General features: G+C 39.2%; 1 protein-coding gene across 5 annotated transcripts in view; it reads right to left on the minus strand.

Moving 5' to 3' along the window:
- Positions 1-5,847: 5,847 nt before the first annotated feature.
- Positions 5,848-27,637, minus strand: part of RPAP3 (RNA polymerase II associated protein 3) — a 40,197-nt gene continuing 18,407 nt past the window's right edge. For all 5 annotated transcript variants that reach the window (XM_054025097.1, XM_054025091.1, XM_054025104.1 and 2 more), the window contains 10 exons: positions 26,466-26,600; positions 25,028-25,155; positions 23,550-23,671; positions 20,730-20,800; positions 20,486-20,602; positions 18,353-18,564; positions 15,968-16,163; positions 15,017-15,114; positions 10,830-10,930; positions 5,848-8,291 (listed from right to left, as the gene is read on the minus strand). In XM_054025097.1, coding sequence (XP_053881072.1) covers positions 8,200-8,291; positions 10,830-10,930; positions 15,017-15,114; positions 15,968-16,163; positions 18,353-18,564; positions 20,486-20,602; positions 20,730-20,800; positions 23,550-23,671; positions 25,028-25,155; positions 26,466-26,600 — 1,272 coding nt within the window. In that variant the 3' untranslated portion in view covers positions 5,848-8,199. The remainder of the gene's footprint in view (positions 8,292-10,829; positions 10,931-15,016; positions 15,115-15,967; positions 16,164-18,352; positions 18,565-20,485; positions 20,603-20,729; positions 20,801-23,549; positions 23,672-25,027; positions 25,156-26,465; positions 26,601-27,637) is intronic.

Raw genomic sequence — 27,637 nt, forward strand, 5'->3', positions numbered from 1 at the left:
TTCACTGCCCCTCTCCGCTTCTTCCCCTTTCTCTGCTTTTCTTGTCTCCATCTCTTCTCCCCCTGCCCTCAACTTTTTCTCTTTCTCTGACGTCTTTCCCCCCCTCTCCACTGAAAGTATTTACTGTCTTTGAAGATATAGTTGCCAGGGAATTCTGATTAGGGCCTGGAAAGCAGTTTTGAGAAAGGCAGTAAAATAGCAAAAGAAGGATTGGGCCCAAAGATTGAAAAGTTTGTGTCTGCATGAAGCAATCTTGTTTAAAGCCATGGCCCCTCCTAAATAAAATTTTAAAGGAGGAAAAAGGGAAATGAATGAAGACAGGCCCTTGAAGGGCTTAGTCAAAGCTCTTGATATCTGGTGGGTGAAAATTTGAAGACAGCTTTTAAAGCTTGTCCACCCTGGAATTTTTGTTGAGGCTGGCTGAGCGCACAGGGAAAATCCTGAGTGCACCACTACCACTGCCAGTTGCCTCCCTATAGGGAGGTTGGACGCCCTCAACTCCGCAGCAGGGGCACATTTGGACACTGATGGATGGGGGAGATTCATGGTTGATGTGGAGTTTGAAGGAGGGGCATTTGGACAGAATTTGTTGTTAGATACAGGTGCCACTTACTCCTGGATGAGTACCCAGAATAAGAACCTGTTTGGCCCTCTGGCTAAAACAAATGAAACAAAGAGTGTTGTTTCCTTTTGCAGAAATATTTTGTATTAGATGTGGAGGAGGAGAAATAAAGAGCAATTTGACTCAATGAATTTGAGAGGACAGGGAATTTTGGGAATTGATGTTTTAAGAGAATTAAGAGTGTTAGCTGATTTTGCTAACCGGGTTCTATGGGAAATGCCTCCTGGCATATCTTAGGAACCAGTGGAGATTTTAGCAAGTGACCAGATAGCAGCCCTTAAGGCATCTGAAGAATTGGAGTGGCCCACGTGTACTCCAGAAATTTTGGCAATTGTAGAGAAACACTAGGAGGTGGGGGCCAAGAATAAAATAGAATATGGTAAAATTGAAGCAGAAATCCTAGTTACAGGCCCTGATCCCCCACCCCAGAAACTGTACATGTATCCAAAGGAGGCAGAAGCCAGCCTGAGAGGAACAATTGATGGGCTTTTAAGCCAAGGGGTTTTAGTCAAGACCCAATAATGCTGCTCTCTGGCCAGTCCTGAAAAGCAATGGCAAGACCTGGATGCTGGTAGCTAATTTTCACCCCCTTGATTGGGTGATACCACTAATGGCCGCCATAGTGGCTAAGTATCAGGACATGATGGTTTCCATTGGGGGGCGGGAGTACAGTGGTTTTCAGTTTTGGATTTGGCCAATGCTTTCTTTGCTATCCCTTTACATCGGGGCAGCTATTACAAATTTGCTTTACCTTTCAAGGGAAGTAGTTGTGTTTTGCCAGGGTCCCCCTGTAAGCAAGATGTGAATGGGATGAATGAAAGAGACAGTGTGATTTTTTATATGGGTAACATCTTGATTTATATTTAGATCAGAGAAGAGAATTTGGAAGTATTGGATAGGGTGTTACTAAAGATTCAGAAAACTGGTTTAAAGTAAGCCTAGTTGTGTTCCCAGCAGGTATATTATTTTAGAGTGATTTGGGGACAGAAAGGGCATTTCCTGATCAACAGAAAGGGCGTTTCCTGATCAACAGAGTGGTGCTGATTCCTAAATTACCAGCTCCCACAGATGTTACAGCTCTTAGATTCTTCCTGGGAATGGTTAATTTCTCCCAAGGATTGTTAAAGATGGCAGCCCTACTGCATGAATTGTTAAAAGAGGGGAGGGAATTGAACGGGGGCCTTCTGCAGCAGGAAGCCATGATCAAGTTAAAGCAAGCCTTAGTTTAGGCTCCAGCTTTAGTACCCCAGGTGCGACCACCATTTGTGCTACTGCTGGCAACTACAGAAAGGAGATTGGGAGCAGTGCTAAATCAGAACCATGGAACAGGCCTCTGTCCTGTTGTTTAAGCCTCAAAAATTATACGTTAAATAGAGAGGGGGGTTTACTCCCTGTGAAAAAGGAGGTTTGGGCACTAGTTTGGGTTTTGCAGAATTGGGAATACCTGGTGGGATTGTGCCCTGTGTTATTGAAAACTGCCCATTCCCCTGTAAAATATATGCTTACTGGCAAGACTAATAATGGTCAGGTCTTCAGCTCCAGCAAGCCGTAAGCAAATTAGAACTGATTAATTTGCTGAGCCCCAAATGGGTGCTCAAAGCACAGTTAAGAGTTAAAGAGGGGGGGAGGGATAGCTCAGTGGTTTGAGCATTGGCCTGCTAAACCCAGGGTTGTGAGTTCAATCCGGGGGGCATTTAGGGATCTGGGGCAAAATCAGTACTTGGTCCTGCTAGTGAAGGCAGGGGGCTGGACTCAATGACCTTTCAAGGTCCCTTCCGGTTCTAGGAGATAGGATATCTCCATTAATTTTTAAAAAAATTATTAATTAAAGAGACCCTCCAAGGGGGATGGGAAAGAGGGACATAGGTCCACATGGCCTAAGTACAGGCCTGTTTAAGTTACATTTAAAGGGCAGAAGTTTTGTTTTGCTTTGTTTTAGAATATTAATTATGTAGATGATGGAAGACCTTGGAGATGATGCATTCCTGTGTGCTTTTTGGCTGGCATTTGGATCGCAGGCCTACTCCTCTGATGGTCTGAATCTAGAACTTGGTGTGCCCGCAGCATGGGAAAACTTCCTGTGGATGACAGTGCTGTGCAAAGTGAATGACGCAGTGGAAACTGATGTCGCCATGGTGACTGGATAAGTCTCGAACAGTGCTGTCAATGCCTCCTGGAAGTGGTCAGATGTCAATGGGACAGAAGTGATCCCACCCATGACTCATCTCCAGATGCCATAATGAAGGGCTATCTGCTTTGGTGGACAGAAAAAAAAAGCAATACTGCTTTGGGACTGTAAATTGGTGACAAATGCTAGTTTAAATTTTAGTTCTTTTTCCATCTTTGTGTTCATTTATGAATTGATATCCTCAACTGGACAGCATCAGGGGAAGAGACAATTCATTTTAGGCTGAAACACTCACTTGTATACTCAAACATTGGGCAGAAAAGTTTGGGGAGAGGCAAAATTACACCAGGAGGAGAATGGGAGGCTCTTTTGCCTTGAACTTGGGAGGCCCTAGGTCATTAGGAAATTTGTAAGAGGGATAAAGGATATCTGAATAATAGGATGGTTAAAAGGTATAGAAGTGTGAATTCTGTAACCACCTAGAATTTATTTATTATTGATTGGAGCATATGTGGTTCAAATCAATGGGAAGAAGTATGTAGAGATGAAGGTAAAGAGTAAGGTGAATTATGGTGAGTGTGTGGATGTACAATACAGACAATGAAACAGTATGAATGAGGAGGTGAATACTATGATAATAATAGATCAATACCTAAAGGATTTAGCAATGCCCCCGAGGGTATTTTTAGATCAGCTAAGCTGCATACAGGATGGGGTGGAACAAGTTTTAGAGAAATGGGAGCAATCCCAAGAAAAGGACGACCTCTACCTCTTGCAGGTTATTGGTGCCCTCCAGAGTAATGTTTCCTTGGCCCTGACATGCTTGCAAATGCAGATGTGGGTTACTGATAGGGTAAAGAACATGATTTGAGATGGTATGAGTGGGATACTCATATTGGAAATTAGGAGCCTGCTTAGAAGAATTTGGGATTGAATATGAATGTACCACAAATATCTTATAGCTACAAGATGTATGTTTAGAGTAGAGAGAATATGCCTGTATTTATTGAAATGAATTTGATTGTTTTTAAAATGTTAATTAAGCATTCCTATTTAAGGAATTATTGGTAAGTTGCTAGGCAGGAAGCACGCAGCGTCATGGTTACCATCCACCACGCTTCTAATTAGATTAAATAAGTGATTGAGATGGTTAGCAGATTCGGAACAAAATTGATGGGAGACGTTATTGAGATGGTCCCCCACAGCACTGGAGATTTAATTTGGCCTTACATTTAATTGTGATGATTCTAATGTTTCAGGTGGCATTGGTTGTTGTGCATCCAGTACTGATATGCTGGATTCGGAGGAAGATCGATCGGTTGCAAAGCCAGCGGTTCTATAGACCACAGGTATGCCCTGAAGAGATGGACATGAAGTCGGGTCTTTAATGAGGCAAAGTAGGAGTGAAACCGGAGTGTCAGCAAGAAGATTTTTGCTCATATATGTAAAGGCCTTAATATTAAAAATATATCACCTTTAAGGAGAGGAATGTTGTGCTGTATTTGAGGGGTGTGTATACCCCAGAATGTGGTTAAGCTAACTGCAAGCATATTACATGCATTCAGCCACCCTACAATAATGAAATAGACCACCACATAGTTAAGGGTTAATTTGGAGACAGGCTTTCAGAAGCAAGGTCATATCTAGCTGGCAGTTTTCTGCTAATCAGAACGGGAGGTGACAGACAAGAAAAACAACTGAGACTGAAAACTTTGGTGGTTGGAAAACCTTGAGTCTAGACAGCTTGGATATTAAAAGTTTATTGAAAGTTTTAGAAAAAAGTGATGACATAGTAGGGATTATTATGACCTATGTGTTTGTTATAAAAGTTTGTTATAAAAGATTAGCTAATAGAGAGTACTTTGGATCAGTCCTTGGAAGCCAACTTGAGAGAGGTTTTTCCTGACACTCTCTTCCCAGTGGGTGAGCAATTGGCCACTACGAACCTGCTGTTAATTACTCCAGATATTAGGTAAATATCTGGGATATTCTAAACCTATTGCTTATGTTTGTGTGTGCTTGAATCTAATAAACTGCAGTTTTAGATAGAGTACGCTTACTTGCATGAATCTTATCAGATGGAATTGCTGTGTTCCTATTGATTTATTCCTAACACTGCCTGGAGTGAAATAGTTAAGTTGCCCGTGTTGGAGGTTCTGAAGACCCCAGCTAACCGCACGACTATCCCAGGGCTAATTAAATAGCCTTTATCCAGACCCAAATTGTCTTCATGGTTGCTGATTTATGGAAGGTGCATGAACGTTCTAGCCTATGCAGCTGCAGAGGCTTCTTGCAATTTCAGCAGGGAACTTCACCTTTAGGAGTGGCCACATAGTGGGACTGAAGTCTTCCTAGGCTGACTGATGCCATTCACTCAGGGATGAAATTTTATTGATGTTACATAGCTTAGAAATTGACCTAAGCCAGAAAGAAGATATGAGAGAGAACCTATACCTCCAGTTAAGACCCAGCAAGGCAACCTTCTGCCACAGGGCTAGGTCTTTTTCCTCCTCCCTGTGAAATGGGTCACCACCACAACACCATACCCCAGCTGTTACCTGCTAGTCTCTCTCTAGTGCATTATACTACATAATGATACATTGTCCAGCATTTCTTACATAGAATACAGCAATATTATTTCCCACAGGGCTTGTCTACAGGGAGAAATGGCCTGGAATAGATATTTCACAATAGCTCCTCATATGGACTCTTATTCTATCCTAAGAATGCCTTTGTGCAATTTAACTCAATCCATTTTAGTGACAAATAAGAGTGTTCACACAGGGAGTTGAGGAATAGCAATTGTGTTTTAAATTCATACTCTAGCTTATTTCACAATAGACAAGCCCACAATGTTGCCCACATTTCTTTCACAAAACGAAAAACACCATTTGCCAAAGCTTGACCAACCCTGGCAACAGGACTCCTTGTAAAGTTAAAGGGTTGTACAGCTACAGTACTCCATGAAGACATTGGTGTGACAGATTCCAGTTAATGCTTTTGATCTATTACTATAACCTGAATATCTAGTAGGTAGCAAGAATGCAGCAAAAAAGAACAAAAAACCCTCACAAACAAAGAAGCAAAACTCCACATCTCAGCTCTATCCATCTTCTTGTTCTTAGGTTTTATTGGTTTGTAAGCTGTTTTGCATTTTTACAAAAAGTAATTTAAAACACGGAGGTTGAAAAATCAAGCGCTCAAAAGTTAGAAATCGCCAGAATTAAGTTTGCCTGTACAACCTGAATGTGGACCTCTTGTGTGCAGGCATTAGGATAAAGGGTGGGATTTTCGAAAGCATCTAAGTGACTTAAGAGCACAAGTCCCATTGAAAGGGTGTGGCAAATAAGACCTTTTTTTGATAGAAGAAGAAATCTCAATAATAATTAGTTAAAACTCAATATAAAAAGAAATACTGCATAGCTACCAGCTTGTAAAGGAGATGGATTAATAGGACTGTTAAGAATTGTGCTCTCTGTGTGGTGCAATATACATTCATATTTTTATACATTTTCATTCTGCCACAGGTGCAATTCAGGGTCTTAGTGACTATTTTAAAAATCTTACATTGTCTGGAACCTAGTTATTTAAGAGAGATTCCTTTTGTACTACTGCAATGGTTGAGGTTCACTGGGGTATCTCAGCTGTCAGTGCCTAGAACTCAGCTTTAGGGCAATCTCAGCTAAAGAAATTAGGAATTTACTGGCCATCAGACCCCAAGTTTGCTGAGCATCAGATGAAGTTTTCATATTGTCCTGAGTGGAATCTATTTACAGATAAGTAACAATTTAGCTTATCTGAGAAATGCAAGTTCATTAAGTAGTACATTTTATGTTAAAATAAATTATACCAGACAATTTTGATATTTTGAATTAAACACTGATGATACGAAGGTGGGAGGAGTTGCAAATTCGGAGGAGGATAGGGATATTCTGCAGGGAGACTTGAATGAGCTTGTGAATTGGAGTATCAGAAATAGGATGAAATTTAATAGTGAAAAGTGTAAGGTGATGCACTTGGGGATGACTAATAACAGTTTTAGTTACAAGATGGGGACGCACTGGTTAGAAGTAACGGAAGAGGAGAAGGACCTAGGGGTCCTTGTAGACCACAGGATGACTATGAGTCGACAATGTGACGTGGCGGTGAAAAAAGCCAATGCGGTCTTGGGATGTATTAGGCGAGGTATATCTAGTAGGGATAAGGAGGTCCTGCTTCCGTTGTATAAGGCGCTGGTGAGACCTCATTTGGAGTACTGTGTGCAGTTCTGGTCTCCAATGTTTAAAAAAGATGAACTCAAACTGGAACGGGTGCAGAGAAGGGCGACTAGGATGATCAGAGGAATGGAAAACCTGTCGTATGAAAAGAGATTAGAGGAGCTTGGGTTGTTTAGTCTGACAAAACGAAGGCTGAAGTGGGATATGATTGCTATCTTTAAATATATCAGAGGGATAAATACAAGGGAGGGAGAGGAATTATTCCAGCTTAGTACTAATGTGGACACGAGAACGAATGGATATAAACTGGCCGTGGGGAAGTTCAGGCTTGAAATTAGACGAAGGTTTCGGACCGTCAGAGGGGCGAAATATTGGAACGGCCTTCCGAGGGAAACGGTGGGGGCGACGGACCTGTCTGGTTTTAAGATTAAGTTAGATAAGTTTATGGAGGGAATGGTTTAATGGTAAAACATAGTAGCCAAGGAAAACCAAGCAATGGTACGTAAATAGCATAATGGCCAACAAGGGTCAGGCTAGAGACTCTTGCCTACATGCTCGGGGTATTACTGATCGCCATATTTGGGGTCGGGAAGGAATTTTCCAGGGTAGATTGGCTGAGCCTCTGGAGGTTTTTCGCCTTCCTCCGCAGCATGGGGCAGGGATCACTAGCAGGAGGGTCTCTGCCGATTGAAGTCACTAAAACACAGGATTGGGGACTTCAACGGCAGAGTCCAGGGAAGGGTCTTGAGGCCTGCAGCATGCAGGGGGTCAGACCAGATGATCATAATGGTCCCTTCTGACTTTAAAGTCTATGAGTCTATGAGTATTTCCCAAAATAAAATTAATGCTGATCTTTTAATAATCATCAAGTTACCAAATTATTCTTACCAAAACCCATGTTTATAAATAATTAACTTTATTTCTGAATAATTGTCTGGCTACAGCTGTTAGCCTGCAACTCAATCTACTCAACTGGACTCTTAAAACTGGAGAGAGTCCTCCTGGTGCCCCCAGGTTCTCAAATAACGGGCACAATTGCAGAATTGGGGCATAAGTCATTATCCTTTCTAGGCACTTGCCATTTGGTTTTGTCTGGTATAAGGATTTCATTATCTACATAAATGCAACTTTATGGATGTAACTCTTTCACTGACTTCAGTACAAGTAGCTCAGAGAAGAGGTGCGGAATCAGACTAGTTTACATATATAAATACGTAACATCAGGAATCTCATTAATACTGAACACCATATTTCTTCTTCAACTCTTCAACAGAATTATCCTCCAGTCCTGATTGGTTCATGTGACTGAACAATACATGTGCAGCTGTAAGAGAAGATAAAAATTAACATGACTTTCCATTTTCAGACTTTCAGACACACTTTTTTAAATGTGTGATTTTAAGGTTACAAACTGTTATAGAACATAAATATGTCCTGTCTTAAAACTGTCAATACATTTAATATGTCATTTGGATTTGACAGAAGAAGAAATCTCAATAATAATTAGTTAAAACTCAATATTCTGTCTATAAGAAACTGAAAACAAAACAAAAGCCCATAAATGGCAACAGCCACCATTTCTGTTTTGGTGTTTTATACAATGAATAAAGGTCCTTTTACAGCAAGTAGTTAGCCAAAAAAAACCCATAATTCCTCAGGTGCATATTCCTGATGACAAAATCAGAAAAACAAACAAGACACAAATTATCTTGTCTTTATGCTATTAAAAAGAGAAGTTTAAAAAGCTTGTGCCAGATATCAGACAAAATTGGCATAAAAATAAAGTTGTTTATTCAAATTTATAAGCTGTAATGAAGAAAAATATACTGAAGTAAAAAAGTAGAAAAAAGTGAATAGTTTCAAAACATGAAAATGTCTTTTACAACGAAACTATTTGTCCAAGAGGCTCATATTTGTTTTTTATTATAAAGAAAGAGTGGTAGCTGTAGTGAAGCTCAGCTATATGCAGTAATTTCCAAATTTATTTTTTAAAATGTCCATTTAGCAGCGATAGATGTCGTAAGGCACCAAACAGCTTGTGCGCACAAAACTGGTGGTCTCAATCTAGGTCTGAAGTAGACAAACATTCAAATGAGAAACACACACCTCAATGAGCCGTATGAAAGGAGGGTCAAGGCACAAAGAATAAAACTCCTGTGAACTAACTGTGGTGGTCCTTCAAGAACCGTGCTGACACATACTGGCAGAACACTTTAGAGAAGCTTGCATTGTCTCTGCTTAAATGTGTTCTGTGGTAAACAGAAGAGGTCAATCTCTAGGACTGAGAAATCTAGCACATACATGAACACTAATTAAAAATAAAAAATCAACTGAAAAAATAGATGTCAAAACAATTACAATGTATGACGAATGTTCAAAAGATGTTAAGAGGGATCCAACAGAATCTGAATCATGTAGCAAGTGTGAAAACAACCAATATTAAAAAAAATAAATTTACTAACAAGAGTATTAGGGCAAAATTTTCAAGGTGGGTCACAGCCTTTTGCACCACTCAAGTGGTGCAGAGGGATCATAATGTAGCTGCATATGCCCAGAGATGTCCCAGAAGTACAGAAACTCTGTTGGAGTATGTGTGCTTTCACAGGCCCTGCACCATACATCCCACAGCAGAACCTAGAGGGTCTAAAATGGTGGGAGAACAGAGGTGCGTCAGGGGCACGGAGGAGCTCCATCATGGCATTATCCATTGGCAGGGTATATCATATTAGTGACTTTTTTCCAATGGCACAAGTTAAAACTGCCACGAAGCAGCTCTAAGTTGCATCAGAGCTGGGGCCAGCCATGCAAATCAGGGAGATGTTTCAACCCACCAACCTTCTCCTGTGCCAAGACAGAATCAAGCCTTTAGTGCCTTGATATTACAGTGATGGGTAAAATGCAAAGGTAGCAGCATTAGAACCTGAGTTTGACTCTACGACATTTTGAAAATTTTCTTCCCAAATCTGATTTAGTGAGAATCAGATATGACATTATGCATTTTGGTACTATATTGTGCTCAATTATAATTGCAACTACTAGGCTTTGTACACAACATTGCTATTGAAAAAGGTAGTTATAACCAGCATGTCTTTTCTGGCTGTTAGTTTGAGTTTGAAGGAGATCCTAAAAACAAAGTCTCTGAGCAGCACATTTAAAACAGCTGATTTGAGCCAGTGTTCATGTAATTTAAAATCATCTAGATGGAATTTCAAGTAATCTATAATAAATCATTTACATTTCAATGATATTCAAAATGTTGTCCTAAAAGATATGCTCTAGGAATTATTTTGGGGAAGTTCCATGGCCTGTGTTATACTGAAGGTCAGACTAGATGATCACAGTGGTTCCTTCCAGGCTTAAAAATCTATGAAGAATAATTTGTTTTGGGAGGGTCCTTCAAGCCCTGCACAGTACCTCAAGGATTTGTCCCCATTTCTTCCTTTATTTTCCCCACTTACAAAAGCCCTAAATAAACTGGATCTCCCAGCCAAGGAGGATATGATTTGCCTGGAACCTGTCAGCTCCACAATTGCACAGGCAAGAATGGTCACTACACAGTGGTGGAAAATTTCCCTTCTCAGAGTGGTTGAGTTCACTGCTCAATCATTCTGATCCACATATCTCCCCCTCCACCACCCACCCCCAACCTCTCAAAAAAGTATCAAACTGGAAACCTTTTTAGAAGCACTTAGTTAAAGCAGCCTCTGAAGTGTAAATAAATAAGATTTCATGTGTATTTCCATTACCGGTTGTAAACTGAGTTGATACTGAAGTTCATTGTATCTGACTGAAATGAGACCTATGCCAAGATCAAGTTTGAAAAAATAAAATAAAAAATGATCCAGCTTTACTTTGTACTTACTTTTTTTCTCCAAGTCTGACATAAACATCACTGCCATATCAAATCTTTTTAATTCAGATAGCCTCTGGAGAATTTCAAGGATGAGAGATGGTTTCTCTTTCCTAAAATAGCAGATTATTAAATATATATGAAAATAACTACCTCTGATTAGAAAGATCCAATAGCTACAAACAGGATTATGGAATTCAGGAAATTCAAGCAACAGGAACAGATGAATTCAAACAAACAAACAAACAGTCTGTATACAAATATTTTTAGTACTAGAGAACAAAGGTAAAAAAATACAGAAAGGAGGAGGAAAGTTGACAAGGTGCAAAACATTTAATCATGCACTAGTTATTGCTATTCTAAATATCAAATCATACTTTTCAGTACCCAAAAGGTTGGTGCTTGTGGTGTGTATTTCTTTTATAACCTTTTCATAACCACAACACCTTTCTAGGGCTGGGTCTACACTACCCGCCTGAATCGGCGGGTAGAAATCAACCACTCGGGGATCGATTTATCGCGTCCCATTGGGATGCGACAATCGATCCCCGAATTGACACTCTTACTCCACCAGCGGAGGTGGGAGTAAGCGCCGTTGACGGGAAGCCGCAGAGGTCGATTTTGCCGCCGTCCCTACAGCGGGGTAAGTCGGCTGCGATATGTCGAATTCAGCTATGCTATTCGCGTAGCTGAATTTGCGTATCTTAAATCGACCCCCCCCGTAGTGTAGAGGTAGCCTGAGTTGTTATTCTTAGCTCATAATAATGAAGAGAAAAATCAAATTCCTCATTTCCAACCAAAAATGGAAGCAAGAGATAATGTCACTTAAAAACACCATCTCTGGCTTTCCTAAGGAAGCACATGTTTATACAAACTATGTCAAACTGCCTTAGTAGTAAGAAATCCATTTGATTCGCCACTTTTGACATCTACAGATCATGATCTATTGCAGGGGTCAGCAACCTACGGCACACGTGCCAAACACGGCATGTGAGCCGATTTTGAGTGGCACGCAATTCCATACCATGGTCCCGGCCCCCAGCCCCACTGCTCTCCCCTGCGGGGGCAGGAGGCAGAAGCTTGGTTCTGCAGCAGCCAAGCTTCCCCCTTCCCCCACAGCTTCCCCCAGCATGGTGCTTTCCTGCCCCGCCTCCTCTCCGTCCCGGGCCAATCAGCTGATGGCCCTAGCGAGTGGGAGGGGGAAGAGTGGCAGCCTGCACACAGCTCCACTGAGGAGGCAGAGAGAGGTAGGGACGGAGCCGGGGGGAAGGGGGTGGAACAGGGCATATCCCTTCAAGCCCCCTGCCATGAGCCGCTCAGGGCAGGGGGCTGGGAGCACCCCCACGAGCCGAGCACCCCATCCCTCTGCCCTGAACCCCACACACACACTCAGCCTTCTGCCCTGCACCCCCATACCCCCAGCCCTCTGCCTGGAACCCCCCAACACACACCCAGCCTTCTGCCCTACACCCCCTCCCCCAGCCCTCTGCCCTGACCCCTGAAACACGCCCCCCCAGGTCTGGGGTCCAGGCCGAAGGCCCTACTCAGACCGCTGCCGGCCTAGGTGAACAGAACCCCAGGCTGGCAGCGAGCTGAGCAGGCTGGTGGTGTAAGATCAGCATTTTAATTTAATTTTAAATGATGCTTCTTAAACATTTTGAAAACCTTGTTTACTTTACATACAATAGTTTAGTTATACAATAGAGACTTATAGAAAGAGACCTAAAAACATTAAAATGTATTACCGGCATGTGAAACCTTAAATTAGAGTGAATAAATGAAGACTCGGCACACCACTTCTGAAAGGTTGCCTACCCCTGATCTATTGATTAGTGCAGGGGTTGGCAACCTCTGGCACGCGTGCCAATTTTTAATGGCATGCTGCTGCCTCCCAGGGTCTGGCTCAGCCCGCTGCCGAACCCCAGCAGCGGGCTGAGCTGGACCCCGGCAGGCAGCAGCATGCCATTAAAAATCCTGCCCGACCCAGCCCGCTCTTCTCCGCCCCCTGCTCTCTCTGGCGGGGGCAGGGGGCAGAAGCAAGCTTGCTCCTGCCGGCTGCTGCTATACCGCAGGCTCCGCCGGCAGCCAAGCTTCCCCCTCCCCCACCTCTTCGGCCAACGTGCTGCGTGGAGTCCCGCCTCCTCTTCCTCCCTGCCGCGATGGCCCTTGTGAGGGAGGGGAGAAGAGCAGCCCCAGCGCCCTCACTGCTCAGACCGGTAAGGAGGCAGGAAGGGAGGCAGGAGCAGGGCCTTGGGGATGGGGGGTAGGAGCAGGATGTATCCCTCCAGCCCCCTGCCGTGAGCCGCTCAGGGCAGGGGGCTGGGAGCACCCGCGTGATCCCAGCCCACCCCCCCACCCCACCCAGCCCTCTGCCCTGACCCCTGCACCCCAGCCCACTGCATCCCCCCATGACCTCATCCCTGATTCCTGCCCCCTCCACACATACCCTGCCCCCTCACTCCCCATGCCCTGACTCCTGCACCCCTTCACATGCCCCCAGCCCTCTGCCCTGACTCCTGCACCCTCCACACATACCCAGACCCCCCACGCCCCCCTGCCCTGACTCCTGCACCCTCCACACATACCCAGACCCCCCCCACACTCCCCTGCCCTGACTCCTGCACCCTCCACACATATCCAGCCCCCCATACCCCATTCCCTGACTCTTGCATCCCTCACATCCCCACCCCCCACAGCAGGTTGGCAGCGGGCTGAGCGGGGCCGGCGGCTGGGACCCCAGCTGGCAAGGGGCCGGCAGCCAGAACCCCAGACCAGCAGCAGGCTGAGCGGGGCAGGCAGCCAGGACCCTGGCTGTCAGGAGCCAGTGGACTGAACCCCAGACTGGCAGCGGGCTGAGCACACCAGCGGCTTAAGATCAGCATTTTAATTTAATTTTAAATGAAGCTTCTTAAACATTTTGAAAACCTTGTTTACTTTACATACAACAGTAGTTTAGTTATGTTATATATAGACTTATAGAGAGAGACCTTCTAAAAAACGTTAAAATGTATTACCGGCATGTGAAACCTTAAATTAAAGTGAATACATGAAGACTCGGCACACCACTTCTGAAAGGTTGCCGACCCCTGGATTAGTGTATGCAAATCCAAAGGGTTTCAGGATGAAAGTAATGAGAGATATTTTTAATGGGAACCTAGTAATTTGATTGTGAGGATTTACATAGTGATGCATGATTGCTGTCATTTTCAGCAGTATGGAAAAATCTCATGATTTTTTTTTTTTTTGGACAGTGAGAGCATGTGAGACCACCTGCCTTTCTCTTTCACTACCAAGGACTACAAATGATCTTTTTTCTTTATATCTCACATTCCCCTCCTTTTTAAAACTGGTTTAACTTTCTGCTCTCATCAAATTCACTCTCTAGATGCCATGCACATAGTAACACTGAATGTAGGACATGCCTCTTCGGGTATGGTGATTCACCCTTATGATTTGTTATTGTTTGGACAATACTTGCTACCGGCCTATAGCCTGGCCCCTTTAATTTACATTTGCTACTCTGCATAATAAAAAAACATAACATATTTTTAGAGCTCAGATTAATTAAATATGCTGTTCATAATGAGCAGAATTTTAGCTTCAAATAATGCAGCACTGAAATATCTCAGAAATAACTGCCAAGTGCTTTCTATTTTCTTAATATTAAGATTTCAATTCCCATACACATGCTTGCTACTTTTAAGTGTTCTGTTACAGAATACAAGCATATAATTTAAGGGGAAAAAAATAAAAACCAAGGACACCGAAGGCATCACAATGAAGATAGCATAAAATAATGGAATTTCTTAGTTGTTTGCTCTTCTTTGAGCTACATTTCATTGTTTTAAAAATGAATTCTGTGCTCATGGAATGTGCTATCTTTCCAATAGAAACAAATCACTTCACATAGGCCACCAAGTAGTCAATCAGTAGCCAGTAATGACACAATCTGAATTTAAACCAATGACTTAATGCAAAAGGTTTTTTTATTTCATTACCAATTTTCTCCTAGCTAATCCTTCTGAAATATTCTTCTGTACTAAGAATTAATTTCTTGAGGAATACATTTAGATAACTACATCCTGATAAGCCAGTGTTATATACTATAGACAGTTTGTTCAGTAAACTAAACAGAAAAAGCCTCTGTTGGCAGCAAGCAATATAAAACCCTAGGATAATTAGTGAGGAAATGAACTTACTCAATGTAAAAGTCTTGCAGAATTTTCAAAATCTGGTTAAATACATCTGGATCTAAGGATTTTTGGAACAGCTTAGGGTAAAGTGAAGGCTCTATTTGCTTTGGAAGAATAAAAAACACTGTTATTTACAGACAAAAAATATTATTCAATTGTGAAAACTGAAACTAGTAATTTTAAGTTCTCCTAGCAGGATCCATTCCCTTCCACATATTTTTATAGTGCCTACCAACATCATGGGTACTCCTGGAAATAAGTTAGAAAAAATTACAAGAATAGGTTTTGGTCTATTATGCATATGGCCTTCTACATTCTGTTGAAAAGATAGCTGTAGTTACAAGGAAATATATTTTTCTTCTTAGAGCTACTCATTTTATTTTATTTACTTGTACCTTTTTGCAAGTGATTGTTAAAGGTTTTAAAAAAAAATTTAGATTAACCCTTGGTAACAAGGGAGGAACTAAAATTACTTTTTTCCTTCAAAAATATTGAATTAAAATATACATTAAAGTAGTTTGAGGCACTTTAAAATATCTATACAGCCTATACAGGAATAAGAATGCTGTATTCTTCAGTGCTACAGCTCCAATCCAGTAAACACACATGTGAGTAACTGGAGTTCAATGTGGATACCAAGATGTGTGTTTACATAATTTGAGCCTAAATTAGAAGGAAGGGATTAAAAAAAAAAAAAAAAAATAGGGCACCTTTCCTAGACTTATACTGTAAATGTCAAATACAACAAAATCAAGCACAGAATGAAAATTATTTTAACATGGAGTCAAAGCTCCTAGTTTCATGGGAAAGGGGTTTAAATTAAAAATTAAAATAAAGATACTGCCATTTGTGCACTGTTAAATCATTCCAGACACTAAATTACCCAATCCAACATAAAAGGGCACTATTTCTTTAATTATTTCTACAGTTGCAGTCACAGAATACTACTTCTCTTACCTTTAGGTACATGTACATCTTATCTGGGCAGCCTTTCATTTTTCTGAAATCAGATTCAAGCTGGAATGAATTTGCAGGGGTTGCAGGGACATCAGATGTAGATGCAGGAAGTAATGTTTTTTCTTTTTCTAGATGATTTCTCAGACTGGACGATTGAGGTGTAGCTGATGGCATATCTTTCGTACTGGTAGGAGGTCTAAAACATGTGTTTAATTATACATTTTAAAATAAAAATTCTGGCCATTTCATAAAGGAGTCTTAGTTGGAGCTATTGGATGCCATCTCTTTTGCAAACCTGAGCCTTAATAAATATCCTCACTTTCAAGGTTTTAGTAATATTTTGTATAAAAAGCAATTATTTTCTTCAGACAAAAATATTCCTAAGCTTTGAAATAAAAGCAAACAAACATTTAAATTGAGCTAAATGTTTTTTTTTAAATATGATTTTACTGGTCAATGTAAATGATTTTCCAGTCCTGTAAAAAAGTATATGTTACATATTTACTATATTTCCAGAAACAACTGTTTTTAGAGCACAAAAAACTTCTGCCATTCAATATATATCACATTACAGAAATTCTTTTGCCCACAGCTGCAAGAATAAGAAAATAAGTTTTCTTTGCAATTTCATAATGCAAAACAATAAGCATGTCAAATGTGAAAACATTTTCAACACTGATTACAGTGCAGCCATTTGTTCTCCTATAATTTATTTGTCATTTCAATCAGTATATTTTTAGAGGTTAGAACATGGCTGTAAAAATGTACTTTTGCCCTAAAAACACTACAAACTGAATCCATTCAGCTGTTCAGGGGAGGAAAAAAAGAACTAAATTTTTTCAGACAGTTTTCCAGTTAGTAAAAACATGTTTAAAAGGCAAGGAATACCATATTAATATTCTCTGACAGTTCAAAGAGCCTGGGAAATTAGCTTAAACAGCCAATCAAGGATTCCCAACACCTAGGTGTAGGGAGCTATCTCCATTGGTTCTATATCACCCAGCCCAGCACACACCCATTTTAGGAGTCATCCCAGGGATGATTCCAGCCAATGTAATGACTCTGTCACAGGCTCACTGGCATTTTAAGGGGAGTTGGGCTCAGCCTAGTCGAGACAGGTCAGCTACCCTCTCCCTCCAGCTGATCCTGATCAGCTAGGGAGCAAATAGTCCTGTTTAATTATTAGTCCCAGCTGAGAAGGGGTTACGGGATGACCCCAAAGGGTTGCAAGAGCTTGGTTGGGGGAGGCGGGCTGATTCCTCTAGTAGACTCTGGAGAAGGGTAGCTCCCACACAGACAGCCTGGTGGACTGAGGGTTTCAGGAAGGAGACTGGCTCCCATGACTGACCCTGGAAGCAGGGAAGCGCCCTGAGAGTCAGAGCTCTGTGGAGAGTGGAAAGACCTGAGAGCTTAGGCCAAGAAGGGTGGAGAACCCTTCTGTTATGCTGCACTTGGGGTTACTGCTTACATTCGTTACCAGTACCTTGCCGGGTAAGGCTGATGAAGACTACTCCCTGGGAGAAAACTGAGGCATGGTGAATAGTGCTGTGGTGGGCCACAAGGGGGTGCTGTGGAGTCTGACCCTGCCATAGACTCCTTGGGAGCTCTTACCAGTCAACAGAGCTTAGAGCAGACACGAGGCTCCTGGCTGCCTCCACAATTGGAGAAGTGGTGGTAAAATGCTTTAGTACCATCTTTGTTGCCTCCACTCCCTGGGTGTGCAGAGCAGACCTCTAGCACTCCTGAGACTTTGCCCTAAAATTCCCAACTGACCTTCTATAATTGAGATAAGATGTAGTGCATAGGAAATGTAGCATATTTTCTACATCAAGATTACATAACTTTCCTCAGATATTTGGAATGCTTGAGCAAAAAACAATCCAAGTTAACAATTTGTCCAACTGTATCTAAAAGGCTCATATTTGTTGGGGGGGGTGGAAGGGGGGGAGAGAATAGCTCAGTGGTTTGAGAATTGGCCTGCTAAACCCAGGATTGTGAGTTCAATCCTTGAGGGGGCCATTTAGGGAACTGGGGTAAGAATCTGTCTGGGGATTGGCCCTGCTTTGAGCAGGGGGTTGGACTAGATGACCTCCTGAGGTCCCTTCCAACCCCGATATTCTATGTTTCAGAAGTCTCTCTCCCTCTCTCACACATACATTCTGTGAACATTCTGTTTCTAAAGTAAATCTTCAAACAAGGTGTATACAGCTACAAGACTATTTAATAAAAACAATACTGTAGTTACAATTTCAAATTTCAATTACAACTACATTTAAGCAAGTTTTTTTGGTGCAATATTCCAAACATAATAATTTGAGAAGGATTACATACCCACCCACATTTGCTTATCAAATCCGAGAACACCAAAGAATTTATTATACTCACTGGAAGGCTGGTATATCACTGATTTCTTCAATTTTCAACTGTTTTGCTCTAGGAATATCAGATGTGGTTAAGAGGTCATCTTGACTTAGATTCTTTGTTGTTTCTACACTTGTAGAATTAATCCAATTATTGACTAGAGTAGTAGTGTTAGGCACATCAATATTCTGCATCTCATCATCTACTTCTTCAATGAATATTTTTCTCAAAGGTTTCTGAATAGAATAAACACTTAAGGTTAGTGGGATCCTCTACTTTATTCTTTGTAAAGACTACAAATAAAAGATTATTGTTTACAATGGACTAGAACCCCAGAGCCACCATGTTAGTGTGTGCTGGTGTCCAGTGCAGATACTTTACAATAAAAATATACAGTGTTTACATATTTATTATAATTTGTGACTTCAAAACTCATCATAAAATGAAAAATATTCTCTCTCATTTGGCCTTTTCCCTGCTACCATTTTACTTTATTCATCTGTATCATGGGGCATTCTCACCTCAAAGTCATTCCATTTCTATATTCTGTTCTCCCAGACAACGAAAAGATAAAAAAACCCAACAACAACAATACTTCTTCTGAGAGGCCCTTTAGTCTTTCAATTTAGGATCTAGGATATTTGGTCAGTCCATTAGTCAATCAAATTTTGTATCCTGACTTCAAAAGAAAGATGTAGCAATGAGATTTGACTAGCTTTATATTGCTATATAAATATACTACAATATAAATAAAATATAAATAACTACAAATGGGTCTGTGGTCACATTTAAAATCCAGCCATACTATTTGACTAAATGACATCCTGAGGCACTGAATTCCATAGTTTACCTACCCATTGTTACTGAAATAATGTGTTTTATTTGTTCCTGTTTTGTTAATAATTACTTTGATCCCTGCCTGATCTCCAACAATTGCAGGCATCATATTACAGGCCCTCCACAGGACCTCAGGATCTTTTACCAGCCACCCAAATGAAGGATGAATTCCATCCACTAAATGTAATCTTTTGGGAGCAGAGTGTGTTATGCATATTTGCAAGGCTATATACAATTATTAGTAATGTGACTCAAGTTCAACAGCCAATTAATCTGTTAAAGGGAAGAACAGAAGAACGCAATCTGGGGCAGATTCTCTGTCATGACTCAGATCTGCTTAGCACAGTGAAGAGGCCATCAGGGAACCAGTTATGACTTTCCAGCCCCCAGCTGCGGCCCAGCCACACCTTAGGTTAGAACAGTGTGAGTTGCTCTAACAGCTATGCTAGCTAGCAACAATCTCCAAAGAACAGTCCTCCATCTTGGGATAGGCAGAGTGCAATCCATTATGGACACAACCCATCCTGCCCCATGTCAGGAGAGGTTTAGGGTCTCCACTGGGGAGATACAAGTGACTTCTGTTCTCTTTGTACTGCAAGATCAGTGAAAAGGGAGCAGAGTAGGACAGTACATTTGTAAGTGTCAGTAAATGTCTAACATTAATAGAACCATGAAGGACAAATTAATCTATATTTAGTATCTCCAGTTAGTGCGGCTTTTAAGCTGAAAATTAGCATGTCAATAATGCTACAGCTGATATAACCAAGTGTAATTTAACATTATAGAGGATATATTCTATTACATTTGTATTATACAATATCTTTTAATTGGATGTAATTAATCCAATGCTTATTTTTAAAATTTAAAGTAAAGGACATTATTTTCTACCTAACTTTAGTCTGTTACCAATTTTGGTTTATATTACAATTAATGGACTCAAGAAACAAAACTGTTTGGAAGTTATTTATTAAATTAAGAGAAAATGTATTTGATAAACATTAGTGTGCTTTACACTGTACAAGATACAGTAAATACTCTCTGTGTCCCAGGAAATTTACCTTATATTTATAAGAAAAAGAAAAGAATTAAAATGTATGAATAGTGCAAGTCTAATGCATTCTGAAATCTGTATCTGCAAACTATATTTATTATCTTAATATATATTTAAATATAAGGCATTTTTACTCTAAAAGCGTGCATGCCAAATATCAGTTTACATTTACAACACAACAGGTAAGAAAGGAGTTAAATGTTGAACTCCACTATTTCTCCATGCCCCTCTATATTTTCAAGATGTTTTTCCCTTTCTCTCCCACTTACAGTTGATCTAAGATGTAAGGGTTTATCAATGGGCTGCACCAGGTTTCGTATTTCTGTTTCTTCTGCGGATGGTTCAGGACATTCCTGGTAAGTCCACAGCCCTTTCTCAACTAATTCCTTAAAGATAATTGTTCAGATAATTAAAATTAAGGTTAGTTATGAAATTCATTCCATTTATACATGTAATCTAAGCACAGAAATATTCTGTTAATAAACTGCAATATATTGTCACAAATATACATACATTCTGTATTTTGGTTAGTTCATTTATTGCTTGTTTATTGCCAGGTTCCAACTTCAAAACTGTTTCAAAATCTAAGTGAATAAAAAAACATGAGAAAAAAATGTATAAGTTTCAAGTTGAAGTATTTCTGGTCTTTTTCTTTTTTTTATTAAACGATCTGTTTTTCCCCAAAGGTAACCGCCTCCAAAATAATTAGTTTACAAGTAAATTAGGGCTGTCAGGCGATTAAAAAAAATTAATAGCGTTGTTAAACAATAATAGACTACCATTTATTTCAATTTTTTTGGATGTTTTCTACATTTTCTAATATATTGATTTCAATTACAACACAGAATACAAAGTATACAGTGCTCACTTTATATTTATTTATTTTTGATTACAAATATTTGCACTGTAAAAAAAATAGTCTTTTTCAATTCACCTACTACAAGTACTGTAGTGCAATCTCTATCATGCAAGTTGAACTTACAAATGTAGAATTATGTACAAAAAAATAACTGCATTCAAAAATAAAACAACGTAAACAAAGTAAAACTTTAGAGCCTACAAGTCCACTGAGTCCTACTTCAGCCAATCGCTCAGACAAAGAAGTTTACAGGCGATAATGCTGCCTGCTTCTTGCTTACAAGGTCACCTGAAAATGAGATCAGGCGTTCGCATGGCACTGTTGTAGCCGGCGTCACAAGACATTTACGTGCCAGATGCGCTAAAGATTCAAATGTCCCTTCATGCTTCAACCACCATTCCAGAGGACATGTGTCCATGCTGATGATGGGTTCAGCTCGATAATGAACCAAAGCAGAGCGGATCAACGCATGTTCATATTCATCATCTGAATCAGATGCCACCAGCAGAAGGTTGATTTTCTTTTTTGGTAGTTTGGTTTCTATAGTTTCTGCATCGGAGCGTTGCTCTTTTAAGACTTCTGAAAGCATGCTCCACACCTTATCCCTCTCAGATTGCAGACGGCACTTCAGATTCTTAAACCTTTGGTCGAGTGCTGTAGCTATTTTTCTAAATCTCACATTGGTACCTTCTTTGTGTTTTGTCAAATCTACTGTTAAAATGTTCTTAAAACAACATGTTGTGGGTCATCATCCAAGACTGCTATAACATGAAATATATGGCAGAACGCAGGTAAAACAGAACAGGAGACATACAATTCTCCCCCAAGGAGTTCAGTCACAAATTTAATGAACACTTTTTTTTTTTTTTAACTAGCATCATCAGCATGGAAGCACGCCCTCTGGAATGGTAGACGAAGCATGAAGGGGCATACAAATGTTTAGCATATCTGGCACGTAAATACCTTGCAATGCCAGCTACAAAAGCGCTATGCGAACGTCTGTTCTCACCTTCAGGTAATATTGTAAATAAGAAGCGAGCAGCAGCATCTCTCGTAAATGTAAACTAACTTGTTTCTCTTTGCGATTGGCTGAACAAGGAGAAGGACTGAGTGGACTTGTAAGTTCTAAAGTTTTATATTGTTTTGTTTGAGTGCAACTATGTAACAAACAAAAAAATCTTTATTTGTAAGTTACACTTTCAGGATAAAGAGATTGCACTACAGTACTTGTATGATGTGAATTGAAAAATACCATTTATTTTATCATTTTTACAGTGCAAATATTTATAATAAAAATAATAATATAAAGTGAGCACTGTACACTTTGTATTCTATGTTGTAACAGAAATGAATATATTTGAAAATGCAGAAAAAATCCAAAAAATTTCAGTGGGTATTCTATTGTTTACCAGTGCCATTAATCGCGATTAACTTTGAGTTAATCGTGTGAGTTAACTGTTTGAATTTAAATTAGAAAAATATAAAGCTATTTCCTAGTAGCTAATAATATGTAATATACAAATTTTCTTATAACTAGGTGGGAAAAAGACATTTTATGTTAAAATAAGACTTACTATGAAAGCATCAGTAACAGTTCCATATTTAAGATTGATTGGCATGTTATACTTAAACAGGAACTACAAATGCATAATTAGTGCACCCAAACAGCCATAACTCTGTCCTGTAGTGATACCACAAGGCAGCAGGGCTGAGAAAAAAAAAGTGCATCTTTAAAGAAAATTATTTTTACCTAAAATGGAACTATAAATATTAAAATACTTTAATTATAATTATGTGGTTATTGCATGGTGTCAGTACAGAGACTTAAAGTTGTTTAGGTGCCTTAACTGTGCATTTCCATACCTTTAACATTTTTGGATTTCTTTTAAATTTAATCTTAACTCTGAATTACCTAGTTTTATCATATTTGTTTCTGGAACAGTTACACTATTCCTGTGATGTATTTTCCTCTAAATTACTATTCTTAAACTAGACTCCATCTTAATGTAGTTTTTGGCTAGAGATAATACTAAAAACACAGGCTGAAGCTTGAAAATTAGGTTGGTTTAATGACCACTATGGTATCAGTCTTCATATCTCCCACTCTCCCAATATTCACATCCCATGCAGTTGAGCCCTAATTTCTTGCAGGAATCCAAACCTAGAATCCTTCTACAACACTTTTTAAATAATACATTCCATTGCAATCTTTTGAGAGATAATTTTATCTGTTCAAAGGAGTAAGGGGTGGAAGGTGAAATAAATCTTCAATTTGGCCTACCAATGCAAAAAAATTAGAGATTTGACATTCATGGTACCAAAAAAGTGGTCTTCCTAGAAGTTGTGCCCCAATATACTGGAAATGCCAATAAATTGGTGTAATTGTTTATTGGGTGTTTAAAGAATCAGGACTAAATAAATCTACATATGGTACCTAACCCATCACAAATATTTGCTTGCATAGAAAGTCTCACCTTGCATAGCTTCTTTTAGCTTTCCTAGTGCTGCTCTGGCAGTCCCTCTTCTGGCAAAAGCTTTAGAATAGGAAACATCTAGTAATACAGCTTGTGTGCAGTCTGCTTCTGCCTCCTCATATCTCAGCAGAAAATAATTTTTAAAAGATTATTATACTAATCATGTAATGAAAACACAGTTTTCAATATTAAAAAAAATAGTTTCTCCAAGGTATAAACATTTGGACCAAAGGCTTAATATCCGGATGCCTAAAATTAAGTCCTTAAATCCATATTTAGACACCAATAGAAGTGGCCTAGTTTTTAGAAGTGTTGAGCATCCCCAGCTCCCGTTAAGTCAATGGGAGGTTCAGGAGCTCAGTACACCTTTGAAAGTCAGTCCTCTTTTATTAAGTGATTAAATATCAATCTAAGGGTTTAATTTTATGCACCTAGGTTTGAAATGTTAGCCTTAGTTTTTGTTACATCCAGTGACGCAACACAGATCTAAATTCCCAGCTTTTGTCAGAGCCTGTCTACAGTATTAGTTTATTTCTAGACTTTTTTTTTTTAAATACAACAAACTACAGAGTTTTTAGAAAGCAATATTTTTCCAAATAAGCGTAATCTAACAGACTTATTAAAAACATTTCTATTATATACTTTAATATATTGGTTCTGTACCTGAATTTTGTGACAGCCACACAGAAGAACAGATACTACATGGAAAGAGCCTTTACAAATGGTAGAAACTTTTGTCTCATTTGACTGTAAAATTCAATACCAGAGACAAGTATGAGTGTCTATGGTTACTGAAACAACAAGGAGTCTGGTGGCACCTTAAAGACTAACAGATTTATTTGGGCATAAGCTTTCGTGAGTAAAAACCTCACTTCTTCGGATGCAACCGAGACTTCTTGGTTTACTCAAACAACAAACAACAACAAAAACCCAACTACCTTTCTACGTCCATTACTGAAAAGCGTTTGTATGGTTAAAAAAATATTTGTTTTTATAGACTGCTTATAACCATTCCTTCAGAAGTTTGAAATCTGAATCAATTTCTTTAGCAAAATTAGCTCTTTTCCATCCTATATGAGACATCTAGCAACTTGCTATCTTTTTGTCATACATAAGCAGCATTGATCCGGGTCCTTTGAAGAGACGAGTATAGTTGCACAGAACTTTAAAAAGTAAGAAAAATTGGACTGGTTAAATTATGAGAAAATGATTCAAGGTTCATTGTGGTTTCAACCTAACCCAATTTTTCTCTCTTTCAAAATGTTTTCATTAAAAATTAATCACAAGATGACATATGCATATATTAAAGGAGACATTGAAAAGAAAAACTGAACATTTGTTTGAATCTATTTTATACTGAATTCTAAGAAGAGTGTAGAATGAATGGCAGTAACAGTTTGAATTTAAATGAAACTGATGTATCATTTTTTGTTCCCAATTTACAAAGAATAGAGAAGTATACACTCAACACCACTTACTTCTGAATCTTTAGATAGGCCATAGCTCTGTTAGCTGGCAGAAGTGCATTGGTGCCATCTGCTGCTATACCACGTGTATAACATTCAATTGCTGCTTCATATTTTCCCTCTTTGAAATATCCATTTCCCTGATATATTTGGATGGAAAAATTGTGCAATATTAAGGAAGTTCTGATAGACATTATATATACTGGTGAGCATTTAAAAAATACTAATAAGGCGAGTCACATTAATAAGTGATGCATTTTAAAATTTGCTAGAAATGAGAAGTACTTTACTACATTAAATGGAAGACATTTTGTAGCCAGATTACATTCCATTGCAATTTTAGAGAGAGATAAAATTATCTGTTCAAATGAATAAGGGGTGGTAGGTGAAATAAATATTCAATTTGGCCTATCAATGCAAAAAATTAGAGATTTGACGTTTATGATGCCTACTTAGTTTTCATATATAGAAATAACACACTGAAAAAACTGTCAAACATGGATTAACTTTTTAACCTTACCACTACTCAAATATTCTTCACAAAATTAATTTCTCACAACAGACCAGCGCCATGGGATGAGATGACCATATTTAATAGAATACACACACGCTAATAGTAGCTTTTTATATAAATATAAATAAAAATGAAAAATAAGTGATGTAGTGATACTATTCTAAGTTGCAATTAAAAAAATGTTTTACTACATTTACATTACTACATTTCATATAGAAAGTTCTTTAAAAAGAGTATAAACTTCTTTTTTTTTTAAAAAACCCATGTCCGATAGGAGATTCAACTGATTCAGCCCTATAAAAAAAGGACTCAATCACTGCTCAGATAAGGGTGGTGGTGTGCAGTTTATTTGTCAGATTCCTGCTCTTCGGAAGAAGACTAGAAGAAATAAAATCTAGAATCAAAAATAATGCATATGGCAAAACATTCTATTGCATTACAGTAGAAATCTACATCTATGATGCATTTTTTTTCAGATAGTTATAGGACATCAGCTATAGAAAAGCTTACGGAGTTACTTCAAGATTATATGGCTCCATATAATCCAACTGTAACCTATAGTACCACCTGTTGCAGAAATAAGTGAGAAGGAAGGAAATTTATAAGCACAGAGGAAAAACAAAAAGCAGACAGATTTCAGCATAAGGAATCCTTAGCAATAGTTTATTATGACTTAGCTGTAAGAAAAGCCAAGAGTTCCTCTTTCTCTAGGTAGGCCCTCTAACTCATCTTCTTCAGATTGCAAAATGCTTTGTCAATGCACAATTTCTCCCCCTGACTATAGAGGTCTGTATCTCTAGTTATTATGGCTATTCTAAAAAAAAAATATACCTGGCACCACTGTTGCTTGCACAGTAAAATTATAGTATACTATTACTTATCTCGAGTAAATATTTTGTTCATTTTCCCCTCATGGGTAAAGGTTATGTGATTTACCAAATCTTTCTCTGCAATAGCCTTCTGCTTGAGCTGCTGCTCTTCTATTTGCTTCTTTTCTTCTTCTGTTAATTCAAGATTCTTTCCAACTTCTTCAGCTTCGTTTTGTTGTGAATTTTCTTTTGATGTTAGAGCCTGGGATAGATAGCATCAGCAATATTATTCAACTCATTTTCTCTCACACACACAGCTTGTCTATATGGTGGCTTTGTCCACACCAGGCAGAAGTGTAAATTCTAATGTGCACTAACATGTCACTCACTAAGTTGAGTAGGTATCTTTTAGTGTGTGCCAGCAGGATCCACACAGGCCATTTAATGTGCAACATGCTGGCGCACATTAGCATTTACACTCCTCCTGGTGTGGACTAAGGCACCATGTAGACAAGTCTACACACACACACACACACACACACACACTTTTCTTCAACTGGAATATATCACAATTTGTAGTCTAATCAAAACTCTATCTTGGAAAGCATTTTATTTATTTTTAAGGAAGCTACTTTGTTATAACTTGGATGCATACAATTTCTCACTGTTAGAAATAAAAACATTTAAAGGGACTAGCTCTTGAAAAGGGACTAGAGCTCTTCATTGTGTTGAAGTGTCTACCTACCACATGCTTCCATCACAGCGTCTCTGTGAAGCACAACTTTGATTTTTGTTAAAATATTAAGCAGAGGGCAGTAAAATTCTGATGTTCCAGTTTCTGAAGAATGCTTGTAGCTTATTCCCAGCACTATCTGTACAACATTAGCTCCAGCTGGCAAATCATTTTAGAGTTCATTACAATGTTTAAAAGGCAAAGATTTGTTTTAAAAGTAATTTTTCCAAATGCTTCCAAAATAACAGGGGTATTATTTTTGGACTCTGAGTAACTTGTATTTACCACAGCTAATTAAAATCAACATTCTCTCTCAGTACACTGCTTGCGTGGTGGACCTACCATAGATTTTAATCCACATCGATTTTTGATCTCCTGCCATGCTTACACCCACTCACCACGCTTCCCAATTTGTATCAACTACAAAAAATTAGTCTGAGGCATAAGTAGAGCGCACTCAAACATAGGATCAGCCAGAATTACTCTGTAGCTAACGGAACACGTTAAGTTCTTCCACTTATATACAGTGCTACTATGTGACTTATGCTAGACTGATCACAAACATA

The sequence above is a fragment of the Malaclemys terrapin genome, chromosome 1, assembly GCF_027887155.1.
Source record: "Malaclemys terrapin pileata isolate rMalTer1 chromosome 1, rMalTer1.hap1, whole genome shotgun sequence".
Taxonomy (NCBI): domain Eukaryota; kingdom Metazoa; phylum Chordata; order Testudines; family Emydidae; genus Malaclemys; species Malaclemys terrapin.